At 36.4% G+C, this 20,235-nt stretch overlaps 1 protein-coding gene and 1 long non-coding RNA gene across 3 annotated transcripts in view; one reads left to right on the forward strand and one right to left on the reverse strand.

The window, feature by feature from the left end:
• Window positions 1–7,048, forward strand: part of LOC107149542 — a 43,058-nt gene extending 36,010 nt beyond the window's left edge. The window contains exons 7-8 of one of the 2 annotated variants that reach the window (XR_007351635.1): window positions 889–1,037; window positions 6,735–7,048. This is a non-coding gene — a long non-coding RNA (uncharacterized LOC107149542). The remainder of the gene's footprint in view (window positions 1–888; window positions 1,038–6,734) is intronic. The other variant, XR_007351637.1, reaches the window with a different exon arrangement.
• On the reverse strand, window positions 3,797–5,035 carry LOC107149454 (60S ribosomal protein L15-like). The gene is given in 2 exon segments (XM_048814224.1): window positions 3,797–4,423; window positions 4,426–5,035. Coding segments are annotated over 2 exon segments (618 nt in total). The 5' UTR covers window positions 5,021–5,035; the 3' UTR covers window positions 3,797–4,400.
• Window positions 7,049–20,235: the final 13,187 nt, after the last annotated feature.

A 20,235-nucleotide genomic window follows, 5' to 3' on the forward strand; every position in this document is an offset into this window, starting at 1 on the left:
ATATATATATATATATATATATATATATATATATATATATATATATATATATATATATATATAAAGTAAATATACATATATATACACATAAATGTATATATATATATATATATATATATATATATATATATATATACAAAATAGTTGAAACTATTCTGCTTATATGTTGATTTTTTTAAAAATTGTCATGGACATCTTTCCATTCAATACATACACTTCTACCACAGCATTTTTATGACAACATTTTTGATGTTTTAAATTGTCACCATGAACAATACTGAGAGGAACATCTCAGTAACTTTGCCTAAATTTTCAATTCTTTCCTTAAGGCAAATGTCCTGGAGGGAGTTTTGATACATGTTAACAATTGTCTTCCAGGGAGTTACTCCCACCAGCAGTGTATAGGGGTTCTTGTTTCCTCAAACGCACATTTACATGCAGGGTTTTCAGTTCATCAGTTGGCATTTACTGAAATTCCTATGTACTCATAGTTCTGTCCTCCTGAGTATATTTTATTCTAAATGACTAAATGACCCTGAGATACCCATGGAGAGTGCAGTGACAGGAAGACCAGCTGGTTTGCAAGATTTAAACAAGACACTCCATGCCTAGCATGTGGCAGAGTGTCTATAAGTAGTAAATGCTAAGTGTATTGGTAACTATTATTATTGATATTTTAACTTGCAATCTTCCCCTTCATCTCCATTGGGAAAGGTTGTCTTTCAGCCTCCACATGAAATACACAATCTTCTTTTCCGTGTCTTTTAAAATTTCTTCAAGGATGAGTTAGACCCATTTTCTCTTCACCATGTGCACTTTAAATATATTTCTGTTGTAGGTCATATCATATTGTAACAAAGCGATTTTTTTATATGGTTGATTTTCTAGGTACACGTGAATCCCTGTAAATAAAGACCGTGTTTTATCTCTGCCACAGCGCTAAGCACAGGTCCTGACATATGATAGCAATGCAATAAATGTTATGAGTGAATGGATTTTAAAAAAGCGAAAGTGAAAAGGTTTCACTCTTCAAATAGGTGAGCTGTGACTTCCTCATGATTCCTTATTATAGGATTTAAGGTACAGAAGAAAATTGATGAGGACTTATGGTCCTAGTTTCCTCTGAAGTTTGCAATAGAATTAAGAAAATATGCAGCAGGGCCACGTGCAGTGGCACATGCCTGTATCCTAGCTATTCAGGAGGCTGATGTAGGAGGATCTCAAGTTTGAAGCCAGACTGGGCAACTTAACTAAGACCCTGTCTCAATAAAAATGGCTGGGGATGTTGCTCAGTGGTTAGAGCACTTGGCTAGCATGTGCAAGGCCCTGGGTTCAATCCCCAGCACCTCAAAAATTAAAAGAAAGGGGAAAAAAAACTATGAGGCAATTATGGAAAAAACTATGAGATTTCATTGGAAGTTTAGACACAATGCTTGTGATGTGTAGGCAGGAGTGTCTTCGTTTTTTTCCCTGTGTTGTCAGAGTATGTCACTGAAGAAAAAGGAACTTGCCAAGTTTTCAGAAGGAGGGAAAAACTAACAGATTCCTGGGATAGATGTCTGCTTAGACTTTCTTTCCTTTTCCCTCATCCACATGGGTGAGCCGTTTTAGTACTGTTATCTACTCCTTTCTGGCCATAAATAGTTAGTGGTGGACAATTTACTCAGGAGGAACCAATTCCTTCGCTGAAGGCTGCCTATGGGAAACACAGCCCTGCCCCTCGCCTGGGCCCCCTTGGCTGCAGGAACCCTGACACCTGGCAGTGGACCTGGGCGCTGCGCTGACCTTGGCCTGCGCGATCCCCTCCCTTCCCTCCCCTGCCCTCTCGCCTTGCATGCTGCCCCTAAGCCCAGCCAGCCCTCCCTAACCCTGGAGCTTTAAGCTCCAGTCCTGGGGCCTGGCTCCTGGGCCGGGCCCCTGAGAGCGTGTTCGTCTGTCCCTTGGTGATTAGGGCCAAGAAGGGCTAGTACTGATTAATTGCTGCTGGAGCTGGACCCGAGAGGACATGTAGTGGCACTTAGGGTGGCCATCTTTGACTCTGAGTATGAAGAAGGAGAATAAGCACATCTGCAGAGTGAGAAGAATGATACAAATGTGCCCCATTAAGCAGAGACAAGAAACCATGCCATCCATAGGGAGAGGGAAAGGGGGGTAGGGAAGAGAAAGAGAGGAAGAGCTGCCCGGGCTTTCCACTATGGCTCTGCTCGCCTATAGGGCCTGGTCAGGTTCTGTGCTCTTTGTCTGCAGAGACACCCTTAAGTTAATTGTAAAAACCTTCAATGATGGACTGGGGTTTTTGGCTTAGTGGTAGAGCTGAACCTACCAAGGCCCTGGGTTCCATTCCCAGCATTGCAGAAAGGAAGAATTTTCTTTTTTCCATTTTTACTTGCTATTGGAGTCTTTTTATTTTCCTTTCTAAACTTCTAATACAAAGAATTTAACCAAAGTAGTAGTTTGTTTATTGTACAGAAATAGTGAGTGGTACTTTGAAAAGTACTGTCCATCCTGGAAGTGCCAGGATTTTGTCCCAAAAGACATGTTAGAAGGTGGTGTGGAGGTAGGGTGTCATGTCACTGTTCCTGATGCTTTGTGTATAAATCAGTCCTTATGGGCAGTCCAGCCAAGGGGTCAACTATTTTCTGTCTTGACTGTGATCCAAGTGGGTCTTGGGATGTACCCTGGCCCCACAGTGACCTGGATACTGTCCTCAGAATTTCTGTACCAGTTTTACCTCTTGGCACATTTGTAGAGAAAAGGATTAGGATCCTTTGGATTGGAGGCAGGCAGTATATATAAAGGGGAATAGCTGTGAGGCTTGCTAACTTCCTGGGAAAACTTTTAAAAATTCACCTACAGGGTGACTTATCATTCAAACTTTTGTTTGTTTGTTTCTGAAGATTGAACCCAGGGGCATTTAACCCAGTACCAATCCACATCCCCAACCCTTTCATTTTTTTTTTTTTTTTGTTTAATAGTCATTTATTCCTTTAGTTGAACAACTTCTACTCACAATCAAAATGTATGGGCTTTTGTTTTGTTGGGTAGAAAGGAATTTGATTCTCAAGGCTTTATGAGCCTGCTTCAGATTATTTCCTGGAAATCAATTGACTTGAAATTGCTGAAGAAAAATCAGTTCAAGAAGGGCATCAATTAGATTTTAAAATTGAAACACCTATAATGTCAGCAAACCCAGAATTTGAAGACTAAGGGGCAATTCCTCCACCACATTCAACTTCACCCTAGGAAAGAGCAGCCTAATCTACAGGAAAAGATTAACAGAAATGAAACAATGTGGTAATATACTTAATTGATGGACCAACTCAAAGATTTGGAGGATTGCTTCACCAGGAATGAGAAAAATAGCCACACAACATAAAATTACACAGGTAACAACTTTTTAAGTACCCTTGTTTGAGTTCCTGGTGACTTGACTGAGCAAATAAGTGCTTTTAAATAGCCAGACATACATTTGCACATGTGGCTTGAGGATTCAATATGGTTTCAAACTGGCATTATGTACTTTAAAAATCTTGATCAGGACTTTTTTCTAATCTTGCAAATACTTAGCAAAAGCCACTGATTCACCAGCTACCCTAGCCTACAAATCTTAAGTTAAACAATGAATACTCGAACCTGTTTCAAAAATACACTGATGTAAATGTCACAGAAAACTGTTGCAATAAGTTCAATATGCTGGATCCAACAAGCCACGTTATTAAACCAGCTTTTACTCTTTATGTGAACTCATAGGACATGGTGAAGACTTTTGCAATTTTGTTTAGCCTAGATTTTTTTAAATTTCTAAGATTCTTTTAATTTTCTCACAACAGATTTATTCCTCTGAAAGTTTGACTGCATTTGGGAAGCTTTTCCCCTTTCAGAAGCAGCAATTACACAAATGAAACACTGAGTTAAATTTTAAAATGTGGGCTTTAAAATTGAATGCATATATCCATGTTATAGGATTAGGATATCCTCCTCTCAATCAAAATCTAAAGTTTGAACTGCCACACTCCCAAAAGCCCAACCACTAGTGGAGCATTACATCATCCCAATTAAGTTGTAGGTTTTGTCACATGCACCAAAACAAATCTATAGGGCTAGTTCCAGCACCCCTCTTTTTAAAGAATTTGACACCTATTATACCACATAGCATATTTTAAATACTGACATATAACTCCCTAATGAGATAAAGCAAGACAGAAAGTTTATCTTATTAGAAACAAGATACACCATCACTTATTGTCTTCAAACATTATTGCACTTTAACTTCCATAATTTGACAAAGCATTCATGAAATAATCTGCAGACTAGTTTTAACAGACAAATAACACCTTTAAGCAGACATGACTGTCCTAAATTGTTTATTAGGTATGAACTTTACAAACATCGTACTTATATTAGCGATAACGGTGGAGCTGGAGGTATTGTGCCTTCTCCAAGCTGCACGGCGAGAACCACCAATAGTGTGGTGGAACTTGTGGCCCTTTCCAAGGCCACGACTCTTCCGGCCTGCAGATGTTAGGCCGCGCATCTCCCTGTGCTTGTGGACTGGTTTAGTGATCCACTGGGTGTCAGGATTTCTTCTGATAGCTTTATGGAATGGATCAATGAGGATAACCTCAAAGAATTTGTATGTGGAATCTTCACCAACCCAATAAGAATTCAGGACTCTCAGAGCCCCACAGTGGCGTCCAGCTCGCTCCTCAGCAACAGACTGAAGGCTTCGCGCAAACTTTAGCTGGTTAACACCATGATGGACAGGCTTGCCATAGGTGGCACCCTTAGGAACTGGGCGTTTGCGGCCACCACGGCGCACACGAATCCTGTATATGACATAACCTTGCTTGGCCTTGTATCCCAGTCTGCGCGCTTTATCCGGCCGAGTGGGGCGGGGAGCCCTGTGGAGCGCCGAGAGCTGGCGGTACTGCCAGCAGCGGACCCGGACCCGCAGAAGAAAGCGCATCACATCCGACTGCTTCTTCCTCCATAGCTCCTGGATATACTTGTACGCGCCCATCTTGGCTTACCTGATGGCTGCCGCCAAACCAAAAAGCCCAACCCTTTCATTTTAAATTTGGAGACAAGTTGCTAAATTGCTTAGGATGTTGCTGAGGCTGCCCTTGAACTTGTGATCCTCCTGCCTTAGGCTCCTGAGTCTTGTTGAAATTACAGGCACACATCCTCACACTTGGCTCATTCAAACTTTTGAGAGTGAAAGGGACACTATTAATAGTGGAACAGAAGTCAAAAGTGGAACTATTTTTGGCAAACGGTTATATCGTCACCATATCTCTGGTGGTTTGTAAAGACTTATGTATCTATTAAATTAACAAAGGTCATAAGAACTGGTACTGACTTTTATTTGAGAGTCCTTATTTTTTATTTTGTTTTAAAAACAAATATTTATTCATTGTAGACAAAATGATAAAATATAGATATACATAAAGAAGACACATTGGGCTGGGGATGTGGCTCAAGCGGTAGTGTGTTCGCCTGGCATGCAAGCGGCGCTGGGTTCCATCCTCCGCACCACATACAAATAAAATAGATGCTGTGTCCACTGAAAACTAAACAATAAATATTAAAAATTCTCTCTCTCTCTCTCTCTCTCTCTCTCTCTAAAAAAAGAGAAGACACTAAAACAAATAATCAGTCACCTCTCAAGGATAATGACTATTACTGTTTTGACACATATCTTTCCAGGTTTTTCTATTTATGCTTATATTTAAATAAAAATTAGACTATATTGTACATATCATTGTATAAATTGCTTTTAAATGTCTTTTCATGTCAATACCATTTTAAATAGTTATTTTCTAATTTACTTATGTGCCATAATTTGTTTAACAATCCCTATTCTTGGCCATTTAGGCATTTTCTAGTCTTGCTAATTGTGCTTTAAAGAGCCACTCAGAATGTTTTAGTGGAGAGGGCTTCTGACTTTTGCTATTTCAGCAAGTTGTTTTATTCATGAACTCTAATTCCATTTACATCAATTTGGGAGCAGTCTATCTTTTGGAATGAGACATCTTTTGCCCAGGGGGAGGTAATCAAATATATTAGTCTAGAGTCACAAGAATAAATTATTTTTTTTGCTTAAATTAAAACCATATGTTTATTAGACGTCATGTCTTCTTCCCTGTTCAATGGCATGCTAATCTGTTCCTGGTCTCTTTGTGGAATGAAGAATGAATCATGGTTTGAAGAACTGTCATTCTCTCATTTTCTAAAGAAACTATTAATGATGGTCTTTTCTTACTTCTCTATTATTTTTTACCTAGAATTTTCTTTTATATTCCTACTTCCTAATATTTATTTTGTTTCCTGAGTATCCAGTCATAATTTTTTTTTCATTTCCTGCTACTATAACAACTTAGAACATTAAACATGCTCATAATACTTGGGTGGCATTTTATAGTGACACCTTATACATTCATGTATATTGTTTATAAAATATTTTGATAACCTGCCATAGATTCTCATTCTGTCCACATGCTTAAAAAAAGGGCAGCTCTCAAGAATAAATATGTGTTTAATATGTGTTTAAAAAAATAAAAACCACCCTGCAATATTTTTTCTTGTGAAATAAAAGTGGGGAAGCAGAGGTTTTTTGTATGGAGGACCATGCTCTCAGAGACCCCTCAGGTGAGAAACACGCTGTATATTGTATACATAAGCCTATTAAAACATTTTAACTGGTCACCAAAGCAAATATCATTTTCTTCTTCCAGGAAGACAAAGAAGCGTTTGGAAGCAGGGCCTGTGCACCCCCTTGTGTCACCTGGGTGGTATGAGCTGCCAGCATTCCTTCCTTGCATAAAAATAGATCTTCCCAAAGCTGAGGAGAAAGATGGCTTTGCAAAGGACACTGTGATAGATATCAAAACACACAAAAGAGTAATTTGTAATTTGTCTTTATATCTCTAGGGATTTTTGTACCATGAAGTGATCTTGACTTTTGGTACATTATTAGATAACATTCTCTTTATATCTTACCCCATCTTTGCTATAATATCATTTTGTATAATTAAAAAAAATTTAACAGTAACATACTCATTATACAAAATACAGAAAGTATAAAATAATTATTATAACAAAGAAGATGATTATAAGCATTTTGATGTGTTTTCCTCTAGTTTTCTCTCTCTCTCTCTCTCTCTCTCTCTATATATATATATATATATATATGTGTGTGTGTGTGTGTGTGTGTGTGTGTGTGTGTAATTTATATAGCAGATAGGATATAGTGTTTGGGGGTTGATTTCTTTCTTTCTTTCTTTTTTTTTTTAAACTTGACATTGAATTCTCACTATAGGAAAGTCAGTTTCTGTATCTCTCAGGCTCCATGCTGAATCTCTAGTACCCAGCAAAATACATGGCAAGTAATAAACTCCTGACAAATAGTAATTCAATTGCTGAATCTTTATCTTGTTATTTATGTAACCATTCCCATTTTCCAGTTTGTTCACTATTGTAAACCACATAATGATGAGCTTCCTTGTGCATACATAAATCTTTTTCCACCTTTCTGATTTCTCCGTCATGATATATTTCTCAAATGCAATGATTAGATCAAAGGGAATAAGAAATACCAATTACATGTTGCCTGACTGCCTTCCAATTCACACGGCCATCAGCAGGGTCTATGAGTAAATGGCAGAGCGACAGATGCAACTAAACTTGGGTTCTCAACACTGGGTCCTTGACACTATTCTGTGCTGCCTCTCCATCAATCCAATTAAATAACTGATTGAACATTGGTAATCTAAGGATTCTGATTAATTAATTCTGACTTATCAAGCCAGTAATTCTGGCACAAAGAAGAAAGGGTTAGTTTGTTGGGGCTTTAACTTAATAAAGCCATTCTGACTCATGATAACAGAACCACTATTAGTCCAAATAGTACCTTTGTTTAAAGCAGAAAAAGATCATTCTTCTCTAAGATATTCAATACACTGTGTAGGAAAATTATCTTAATGAATTCATCTATGAATGCAGAGGTGGGAATTATACCCTCTACAGCCATAGGACACAAAACCTGGATGACTGCATTTTCTAAGCCCTTGGGAATCCACTGTTTAAACCAGCCTAGAGGGCTGGGGATGTGGCTCAGCAATGGAGAGTTTGCCAACTTGCCCTGGGTTCAATCCTTAGCACCACAGAAAAACAAACAAACATGGGAAGGGTGGAGGAGTGAGATGAACATCATTATCCTACAGGTATGACTATGCTACCCATGTGACTGTACATCATGTTCAGCCAGAGGAAAGAGAAGTTGTGCTCCACTTGTGCACAATGTGTCAAAATGCCTCCTACTGTCATATATAACTAATTAGACCAAATTAAAAACAAAAAATTAAAAACAAACAAAACCCAGCCTAGAATTGTGTGAGGATGTAACGTCAAGCTAAGTAAACCATGGTTTCTGGAAGCCCCTTTATGAAAATTCGGACAACTCTTGCCCTTCTTTTAATCTCTTGACTTCTCTTCCGGTCTCTCTCTCTCTCTCTCCCCCCCCCACCTCTCTCTCTTTAATGTTTCCATTGTTCTCCAATTTCATCTACTTCTCCATTTCTATTCTGGTATCATAAATTCTCTCAGTTGAGAGTGATGTCAGAAAATATCATTATATAATAAAATAACGCTTTGCTAAATAAGCCGAATCCCAAAAACCAAAGGCCAAGTGTTCTCTCTGATATGCAGATGCTGACTCACACAAGGTTGGAGGTGGTGTGGGTGGAGAGGAGGAAGGAGTGGAGGCACAATGGGGTGACAGGGGTGAATAGGGGGAAGGGAGAGGTTGTGGGAATGGGAAAGGAAGTAGAATAAATCAGACGTAACTTTCCTATGTTCATATATGAATACACGACCAGTGAAACCCCACATCATGTACAACCACAAGAATGGGAAGTTAGACTCCATGTATGTATAATATGTCAAAATACATTCTACTGTCAAGTGTAACTAAAAAGAACAAATAAAAAAAGTTCAAAAGTAAAATGATAAAATAATAAAACAATAATAAACCATTCATTCTCAAGAAAATAAAATGACTTATAACTATGATTTTAGTATTGTAAAAGTAAGTTTCATGTGTGTCTTTATTTGAAACATTTTTTTCAAAACTTGAATTTATTAGAGAAATATTTTGTTTTTCTAATACGTGGAGTCAGAGAATTTGTGTTCTCCATCTCATTACTTGACCCTTTATAGGATGAGTCTTCATCAATTCCAGAAGTATATTTGATATTCAATTTTGACATCTCAGCTTTCAAATGTAAACTTGTAGATAAAAACAGTGTCTTTCAAGAGATATTATTATTATTATAAAAATTCTCTATAATTAACATATTAACAGTGGGCTGACAAGTTGAACAGTTGTGAGGACATCTGTACATTGGTTTTTTTTTTTTTTTTTTTTTTTTTTCCTATTACTGTACTGGTGAANTTGGTTTTTTTTTTTTTTTTTTTGTGATACTTAGGGATTGAACTCAGGGTCTTATGCATGCTAGGCAAGCTCTCTGCCACTGAGCTATGTCTCCAGCTCTGGTATACATTGATTTTTAATTATTTATTTTTGAAATTTTTAATATTATTTTTAATTTTATTGAAGTACTTCCACACCGAAAGTAAAATTTTAAAAGGCATAGTTTATTTTAAATGACATTCTGAGATCTTTTTTACGTGATAGACACAGAAGGTTACATTTCTTTGAAAACAGATTTTTCTCCTCTATTTTGTTCTGCTACTGCCATCTAGAGTAAAAGTGAAGCAAAGGACAGACCTCAAGCAAGCCACCCAGAATTCAGATTCAGTCAGAAGCAGAGCAGTTTAGCCAATCAGGCCAGCACAGGTGGGATTTCCTGATGTATTTGTGAATTTGGCAATGCACCCATCACCTGTTTCAGGCTCAGCTGTGAATAGTATTTGTCTTGAGTGTTTTCTGTCTTCTCTCTTTTAAAGTTCCTTTTTCTCTTAACACATTTTCTTCTGAAAATATGTTCTTTTCTTTCTCATAAAATAGTTCTCTCTGGCCACACACCTGTAATCCCAGTGGCTTGGGAGGCTGAGACAGGAGGATCACGAGTTCAAAGCCAACCTCAGCAACGGCGAGGTGCTAAAAAACTCAGTGAGACCCTGTCTCTAAATAAAATACAAAAATGGGCTGGGGACGTGGCTCAGTGGTCAAGTGCTCCTGAGTTCAATCCCTGGTACCAAAAAAAAAAAAAAAAAAAAAAAAAGTCTCTCTGGACAGGATCTGACACACTCATACTCAGATGTAAAGGATGAACAAACTGTATGAACTGTTTGGGGGCATTTCAGCATTAGTGAGTGTTATGGTTTCAGTATGGTTTGTATCTACCAAAACTCACACTTTGTCCCCAATATAATAGTGTTGAGAGGTATTGGATCTTTAAGAGGAATTCATGCTTTTCTTGTGGGAGTGAGTTCTCACTGTTGCAAGACTGGATTGGCTACCTGGAGAATGGGTTGGTATAAAGTGAGCCTGGTACCTCTCCTCAGTCTCCTCTCACACACGTGCTGTTCTGCACATGCCTACTTCCTCTTTTTGTCCATGAGTTGAGCCGCCATGGAGTCTCACTAGAAGCAGGAAAGATGCTAATGCCATCTTCTTGAACTTTCCTGCCTCCACAACTGTAAGCCATCACAAACCTCTTTCTTTCGTAAAGTATCCAGCCTCAGGTATTTTGTTATAGCAACAGAAAATAGACTATAACAGTGAGCCTGCAAGCAGCCATTTCATCTATTTCTAGGTTGGGGCAGTTCAGGATGAATGCATTCATATTCAAGTGGCAACAGAATTATAAATATTTGAGGATTTATCTAGTTTAGTTGCTCAATAGCTGACTTTCAGAAAGACTTTGCTTTGAACTCCACCAATGATGACATCCTATGGGACTTCAGTATCAATACACGAAAAGACCTGCTACAAGGGTCCTCTCATTTGTACTCCCAGAACTTGCCTAAAAGAACATCTTTTTTCATTTTATGGAAATTGCTTAATTATATGTCTATCTCCACTAGGACTTTATGCTAAGGAGACATTCCATAGATGTTTGTTAAAGAAAAAATAAAAATATTATATTTAACATTTTATGAGTTTCTCTTTGTTCTCAAAAGAATTTAATGTGAATATTATTGTAATGGCATAAAATCAGGCAAACAGTGTAGCCTGCAGCTCAAACTCTACCACGATGTTGAGACTTAAGTTTGCTATCCTTGAACTGCACTGTGGTGTTGAGACTTGACTTTGCTATTACTACTGTCAGCAACATCACTTAACCACACCTATTACTAGATGGCATATCTGAACAGCCATAATAAAGTTCTTAAGTGCAGGCGTGCTACCAGCATTGAACCTGGGATATCTGTATTCGCAGCGTGGAGTCGTTAAATACATGGCTAGTTAGATGATAACAATAGTAACATAAGCCTTTTAAGTGGCACCAATAGTAGAAGAACAACAACGGAAAAAGGCGGGGAGTTAAAAAGCCAAGCCACTGATATTTATTCCTGATAAATAACGGTGTCACATAGGCTATGTTGGCTTAGTGAATGGCTTGCAAATCAGAGGAACAGCAGCTACACACCACGGGAGTCCTAAGGAATGGCTACAGATTAGCTAAATGAAAATAAAATTTATATGACCAGAAAGTTTTATAATCACAAATATACACAATGATGTCAATCTTCATTAATAACAACCTTTGACTATGAGGTACCATTAGGGAAAAAAACATGATTGCTAACTGATCTAAGTTCAACAATAGCTAAAAATAAATAAATAAATAAATAAACAACAACAAAAACCCAAACAAACAGAACAGAAACAATAATTGGAATTTTTTCAGTGGTTATTAATAGCACCAATTTAAATGAATTATCACAAAATTTCTTTCCTTTCTTCCTCTCTCCATTCTTTTTTCCAAGAAGCTTTGAGGGTGATGTCAATTACTGTTCCATTATAGATTTATTGCAGTTGTATCCTAACACCTACCTTAAATACAGTAACAAAAAAATACTTTCCTAGTTATTGCCCAAACTCCTTGCAGCCACTTTCTCATCTTTCATTGTCTTTTTTTTTGGGGGGGTGGAGTACTAAGAATTGAACCCAGGGGTGCTTTACCACTAAGCTACATCCCCACTCCTTTCTTATTTTATTTTATTTTGAGACATTGTCTCATTAAGTTGTTTAGGGCCTCACTAACTTGCTGAGGCTGTCCTCGAACTTTCGATCCTCCTGCTTCAGCCTCCTGAGTCGCAGGGATTACAGGCATGCGCCACTGCACCAGGCTTCATGACCTATCTCAATAACAATTTCTATCTGTACCTTTCTGATTTGTTCTTATCACCACTACCACCTCATTATTGTTATTATTAATTTTGGTACTAGGGATTGAGTCCAGGGGCACTCGACCACTAATATATCCACAACCCATTTCATTCTTCTGTTTTGAGACAGAGTCTTGCTCAAAATGCCCAGACTGGCCTCAAACTTTTGGTCCCCTTGCCTCAACCTCCCAAGTCCCTGGGATTACAAGGGATGCTCCATTCATCTGGACTCTACACCATTAATTAATTAATTAATTAACTTACTTTTTCCCTTTTTCCCCTTTATTCCTACATTTATTTTTTAAATTAATTTATTTTACTGTATTTATTTAAATACAGTATTTTACAGTATTATTTTTACTATATTTAATTTACTTACAATGCATTAGGTCATGCAGTACACAAATGGAACAGAGCTTCTCATTTCTCTGGTTGTACATGGTTTAGGGTCACTTCACTCCATAGTGTAATCATCCACGATATAGGGAAATAATGTCTGTCTCTTTATACTGTCCTTCCCATCCCCACCACTCCACACAAACCAATGTTCCTCCATTCTTCCCTATGCCCCCACCCTCATTCTTCTTAATATTGTATCAAAGAGAAATTATATGACACCTAGCTTATCTCCAAGTGAGGGCATTCAGGCAGTTAATGATACAGCCATGATTATATGTATTCTGCCAACACATATGGTCTATTCTCTATGCTTATTTTACTCCATTTCCCATTAATACTTGATACTGTTGATCATTCCCATGTTTTTGAAAAGGACTTCCTTTGTAGTCTCTTGCTATTTTCCTACTCACTTGGTGGCTAGTCCTTCTTTACCAGACTTCCACATATTGGAGTGTTCAGAGCTCTGAATACAGCCCCCTTATCTTCTTATCTCAACCCTCTGCTTAAATAATTCCATCCAGACCATTGGCTTTAAATACTATGAATACTCAAGACAACTCTCACATTTTATTATTAATTTCAGCCAGGACTTCATCCCTATGCTATAGGCTCATATAGCAAACACATTTCCTCTTGGGTGTCTCAAACTCAATGTGTCCAAAAGAGAACTATGCATTTTATTCCACTCCAACTCTCAGTTTCTCTGTGGCTTTGCCATTACAGTAAATGGTCCCATCATCTATCAATTGTTTGCACCCCAAACTAGGTAGTTATTCTTAATTCCTCTCTTTATCTTCTCAATAGCATTGACTTTGAAATAGATTTTGAATCTAACCTCTTTTTACCATCACCTCTGCTACAATTTTAGTTCAATTCAGCAACTGTTGGTTAAACTAGAGATGTCAGAGACATCTTCACCTTTATGCTATCCATTATTCAATAGCAAATGAAGAGGTATTTCCAAAGTGAAAATACCATCCTTTAGCTCACTAACATAAACCTTGTAATGGCTTCTGTTGTGATTTGGATATAAGGTGTCACCCAGAAAACCCACGTGTGAGACAATGCAGGAATGTTCAGAGTTGAAAGATTCGATCATGAGAGCTGTAACCTAATTTGATGGATTAATAATCTGAGTGGATAAATGAGTGGTAACTGTAGGCAGGTAGGATGTGGCTGGAGGAAGTAGGTCCCTGGGGCGGGCCCTTGGGGATTATAGTATTTTGGGGATTATAGACTTGCACGCAAGCCCTCTCTGCTTCCTGGCTGTCATGAACTGACCATCATTCTTCTGTCATATGTTAGGCCTCATTCAGGCCCAGAGATATGAAGTGGACCAACCGTAGACTGAATCTCTGACACCATGAGCTGAAATAAATTTTTCCTTCTTTAAATTGTTCTTGCCAGGTCTTTTGGTCATAGGGATGAAAAGTTGACTAACACAGTTTACATCTGTGACCAGAATAAAATCTGGACTCTTACCCGAGGTCTGCATGGTTGGGCTCCTGCCTGTCTCAGGACATAATCTCTCTCCATTTCTCCCTTGTTCGCTGTGCTTGGGTCATTGGGCTTCATCTCGCCTCTCAATGTTCTAAGCTTATTCTTCCCAAGACTTTTACCTCGTTATTCCTTTTACTTGAAACCCCCCCCCCCCATCTTTTTTTTCTTTTCTTTTTTCTTTTGCAGTGCTGGGGATCAACACTCATCTTTATATGACATTTGACATAATAAAAATGTGGATCCCAAGAGATACCTTTTCTAAGCACTGTAGATAAGGCAGTATTCCACTCTCACCCTCTATCATATCACTTAATTCTATTTTCTTTAACAATTGAACTTTCTTACTTATTATTTAGTTTATATATATTTTTTTCCTAATGAGAATACATAATTGTCTGGAGGGCATCTGTGTGTGTTTGATCCCTATGCTTAGAACTATGTCTGCCAATTGTATTCAATAAATTTTATTAATTGATGAAGCACTTATCTGGAGTTCTATTGAATTTATTACATTTGGTGTATATGTCTGGCTGTAATTGTCTTAATAAATGAAAGCAGCTTATTGTTTTCTGTATAAAATGAAACTTGCTTATTGTGAAATTTCAAACAAAATAGCATTAAGAAGGAAGTCAAAGTTACTAAAAATCTCACATATAGGTAAGGTAATTACAGTTAAATATTGTACAATGATTGAAACAATAATCAAAAACTTAGCATATATTGTTTTGTTTGGGTATTGAATTATGTCCCTAGAATGAATTCCTAAATGTGGAATTGTTGAGTAAAGATTATTCTCATTAAAAATGATCATGTAGCCAGGCACTGTGGGGCATTCCTGTAATCATAACAATTTGGGAGGCTGAGGCAGGAGGATTATAAATTTAAGGCCAGCCTCAGCAATTTACTGAGATTATCAGCAATTTAATGAGAGCTTGTCTCTAAACAAAAAAATAAAAAATGACTGGGGATATACCTCAGTGGTAGAACACCCCTAGTTCAATCTTCAGTACCAAAAAAAAAAAAAAAAAAGCTGATGTGTTTTTTCAACTCTTTTAGTTACTTCCATGTTCCCATTTTCTAGTTGCTTCCAAGCAACTGTATGAATTTTTACTCTCACCAAAAGTATATGAATGTATTTATTTTCCACATAAATGAAAAATTTGTGCTAATGTGATGAATAAAAGACATTTTTTGGTTGGTTTAATTTTCATTTTCATGAGTACTAGAGAGATGGAACATGTTTTCACTGTTTAGTTGATATATTATACATCTTCTATAATGAAATAAATGGGTTAAACTCTTTTGCAAATAATTTTCTACTGGTGGTATGCCATTTTTAATTGATTTATGGTAATTCTTTATGTATTTGAACAATAATCCCTTTGTATAATATGTTCTGAACATATTTTCTATTCGTGATTTTTCTTTATTCTAGAACCTTACATAACATTTAATCTGAACATAAATGTGTATTCAAATTAAATATTATTTCAATAACATTTACATGGCATCAGTTTTAAAAAGTCTCCCTGTCATCCCAACCCTGTTCCCTGGGCACTTGCTCCTTTCAGGAAGCAACCTATGAAAATATGTTGTTTTCCTTGTGCATACACGTCTGGAGAGAGACTCTGCATATCCAAACATATTTCCAAATAGTTGTAATCTATGCACATAGTTTTCAACTTTGCTTTACTTAAAAAATAATCTTTGAGATTGCACCATACCAATATGTAACCTCTTGTTTTTGTGGCTGCATAGGGTCATTAGAGCCAAGTACAGGAGTCACATCTGTGGTACCAGCTACTCAGGAGGCTGAGGCAGAAGGACTGCTTGAGTTTATAAATGGAGTTTGAGGCCAGCTTGGGTAACATAGTGAGACCCCAATATATAAAAAAATTGCACTGCAATTTATTTTACTAGTATCCTTTTGGGGATATTTGGTTTGTTTGCAGTGATTTGTTATTATAAAAAAATTGTGTATTTAATAATCTTGTATTGATATCCTTTTGCATGGATATATTCCTAGAATTAAAGATGTGTACTACTTGGACGATATTAAATTGCCCTCTATGTAATGTTCCCCAGTCATGTTTGAGAGTGCTATTTCCTATAGCATCTCCAAAGTGTCGATTTTTTTTTTAACCTTTGCCAAATAGGTGAAATATTTTATCTTGACATAGTTTTAATTTGCATTTCTCTTGTGATGAGTGAATAAGCATCTTTCCATGTGTTAAAGAGCAATTTCTATTTACTTTTTTATAAATATTTTTCAGTTTCCAGTGAATTTTTTACTTTATTTGTTTATTTATGTGTGGTGCTGAGGATGGAACCCAGGACCTCACACATGCCAGGTAAGCACTCTACCACTGAGCCACAACCCCAGTTCCTGTATTTACTTTAATATAAACTATTGATGTTCTTTCCTATTTTTCCTTTTGTTATTGAATTATGAAATTTATTCTTTTCCACTGATATGAATTTTAAGGATTTTTTTCCAGTTTGTCATTGTGCTATATTTTTCCCATGAAGTACTTTTAAAATTTTGACATTATCAAGCTCATTAATTTTCCTTTAAGGACTTATGTGTTTTGTAAAACATGAAAGACCATCCTTAACTCTGCAATTATGAAGAAAAAATTCCACTGGGTTCTTATTTCTTTTATATATATATATATATATATATATATATATATATATATATTTGATTCTTTATTTCTTACATTTAAACCTCTGAATCATCTGGACTCTATCTTGGACTAGCATGTGAGAAGTGAATTAGGACTTACTCTCCTCCTCCCTATTACATGCATTGGTACTGAGGTGACTCTAGCTTGTTGTTTATCTACTGACTTAAAATGCCACTGTAATCATATACAAAATTTCTTAATGCTTTTTGCTGTACTTCTGAACTACTTCTTCTATTCTACTGAGTTGTATGTTTATTCATGTATAAATATAACATTCCCTCCTAATACACATATCAAGAAGGACCAGTCTTATCTTTTTCTAAAATAATTTCTGTCTAATCTGGCTTCTGTATTTTCTCTGAATGAATTTTAGCTTATTTTGTTAAAAATAAGCATTAGAATTTATTTTTATTTTATTTTATCAGCATTTATTTTTCTTGAAATAATCATTTTAGAAGAGTTAACCATCTTTTGGAAGTTCAGTATTCATATCCAAGAACATGGTGTAGCAACACATCTGTGTTTCCTGCTATGTTTCATTGATATATTTTAAAGTTTTTCTCATGTAGATAGTGCATGTTTCCTGATTTCTCCAATTTATCCTTTTTTTTTTTTTTGGTTGCCATTTGCAACTTGTCTTTTAACTTACTTGAGATTATTTTCTGCCCAGCAGATTTCCATATTTATATAATCATGTTTATCAGCATTTTCCAATGTTTTTCTTTATGGTTTTGCAATTCATGGACTATTTAATTAACATCTCCCTATTTCAAGCCTAAATATAATTTTCTTTAAAATTCTGAGAAAATTATATTTGAGAATATAATTAGGTAACTTTTTTCATTTCATACACACAGGGCCTAACAGTTTTACATTCAATTTGATTAATATATTTAATATTATATTTTTTCCTTGAACTTTTTATTTTTAAAGATTCAAACACACAGAATATTTTAAAGAGCAGTTCAGTGAACACCTTTACACTCTTCATCAATTGTTAAAAAATAGGATAAAGGCTAGGCCCAGTGACCCATGCCTGCAATCCCAGGAACCTGGGAGGCTGAGGAAACAGCATCACAAGTTTGAGGCCAGCCTCAACAACTTAGTGGGACCCTGTCTCAAAAAAAAAAAAAAAAAAAAAAGAGGGCTGGGGGTGTATCTCAGTGGTAAAACTCCCCAGGGTTCATTTCCCAGTACCAAATAAATAAATAAATAAATAGATAGATAAATAAATAAATAAAAAAGGATAAAAATTACAAAAGAATAAGAAAAAGGGTAGTAGGAAATTAGTCTTTAAAAGCAGTAAATGACAGTGATTCTAAGATAAATTTTCTACCTGTTGGATTATTATTACATATTTGTCTGTTATTATTATGTATTTTAATTATTTTGTTTTTGGTAGTAGGAATTGAATCCAGGGGTGCTTAATCACTGAGCCACATCTCCATCCCTTTTTTTCATTTTTTTGAGACAAGGTCTCAGTAAGCTGCTCAGGACCTTACTAAATTGCTGAGTCTGGCTTTGAACTTGGCGATTCTTCTGCCTCAGCTTCCCAAGCTGCATGCCACTGTGCCTGGCTTTCCTCAAGTGTCTTTAAAATTGTCCTGTATCAATGTGCATAGCTGTAATTAATTTGTCTTTGTTACTATACAACATTACTATAGCACTTTACTTAGATTTATTTTTTACTTTGTTGTTATTAGACATTGGAGTAGTTTTTTGATCTTGGAGAAGTTAGTCCTTTTAGATACATTGGAACTGGTGATATATTTGAATTTTTAATGGATCAAGGTATGTGTTACTAAGTATTGTCAGTCTTCTCTCCGGAATTTCTCTGTTACCTGTGCTCTCAGAGCCGGGCATGTGGCTCCCCCTTTTCCACAGCCTCAACAACATCTGGTATTATCTGATTTTCTAATATTTACTGCTATTATAGGTAAAGTATTTCTTTGTTTTAATTTGCATTTCCAAGATAAATGGAGGAGTCTAATGTCATTACTGTACTTCTTTTTAAGAATATATTTGATTTTATATGTGTGTCAGTCTGTGTCATTATATTCTGAACTATTTGAGAGTAGGCTGCTTACATCATTACCCCTTTACTATCTTACTATTTCAGTACGTATTTATTATGAACAATATCCTATTTTTATGACAGCAGTTCAGCTATCAAATGAAAAAAATTAAATAGATATAGTATTTTATCTAATCTACTGTCTATATTCCATTTTGTAAACTGTCCCAATATTTCTCTCGTGTGTGTGTATTATTATTATTATTATTATTATTATTATTATTATTATTTATTATTTGTATTGGGGATTTAACCCAGGGCTGCTTGACTACTAGCTGCATCTCCAGCCCTTTTTATGTTTTATTTTGAGAGAGGGTCTTTTTAAGTTTCACAGGGCCTCGCTAAGTTGCTGAGGCTGGCTTTGAACTCATAAGCCTCCTGCATCAGCCTCCTGAGTTGCTGGGATTACAGGCGTGCACCACCATGTCCAGCTGTGTGTGTAGCTTTGTACTGGGGATTTAACACGTGGGGTACTTTACTATGGGGCTACATTCCCAGTCTTTTCAAAACCTTTTTCTTTTTAGCCAAGGTATCACTAAATTTCTAAGGCTGTCCTCAAACTTGCAATCCTCCTGCCTTAACCTCTGGAATTGCTAGGATTATAGGCGTGAACCACAGCACCCAGATTGTTTATATTTATTTATTCTCCAAGAGAGAATCCAATCTAGGATCACATATAGCATTTGATTTTCCTAGCTCCTAGTTCCTCAATATTTCTCTGTCATTCTTGAGATTACATATTTGAAGAATATGGCTAATTATTTACAATAAAATGCCTGGATTGGAATTTGCCTAAGATGTCTCTTCTCAATTGGGGTTTCTCAAGCAAATTAAGATCTGGAGCATCCAGTGTATAGAATGAACAAATTTCTTTCTTATGAATCTGGAATGGAGGATTGAGAAAATAGTCATTCAGGTCATTTTCTCTAAGAGTTAATTCTGCTGTGGAACCCTGGGTGAGAGCCCTGGCAATTTCCTTATGACTTAGTTCAGGTTATGCATTGCAGGCTGGACTACTACATATGTAACATTGTACTCCTCTTAAGATATGACATTTGGAAGCACATATGTCATCTCTCATTGATGTAGATTTTGATCATGCAATTAAGGTATTGTCTAGTTTCTCCCCTATATAGTAACTGCTATTCTCTTTACAACTAATAAACAGTCTTGAGGGAGACCCTTTATGAGTGTATAATTAGCTTGCCCATTTGTACA

This window comes from Marmota marmota, unplaced genomic scaffold, assembly GCF_001458135.2.
Source record: "Marmota marmota marmota unplaced genomic scaffold, marMar, whole genome shotgun sequence".
Lineage (NCBI taxonomy): Eukaryota > Metazoa > Chordata > Mammalia > Rodentia > Sciuridae > Marmota > Marmota marmota.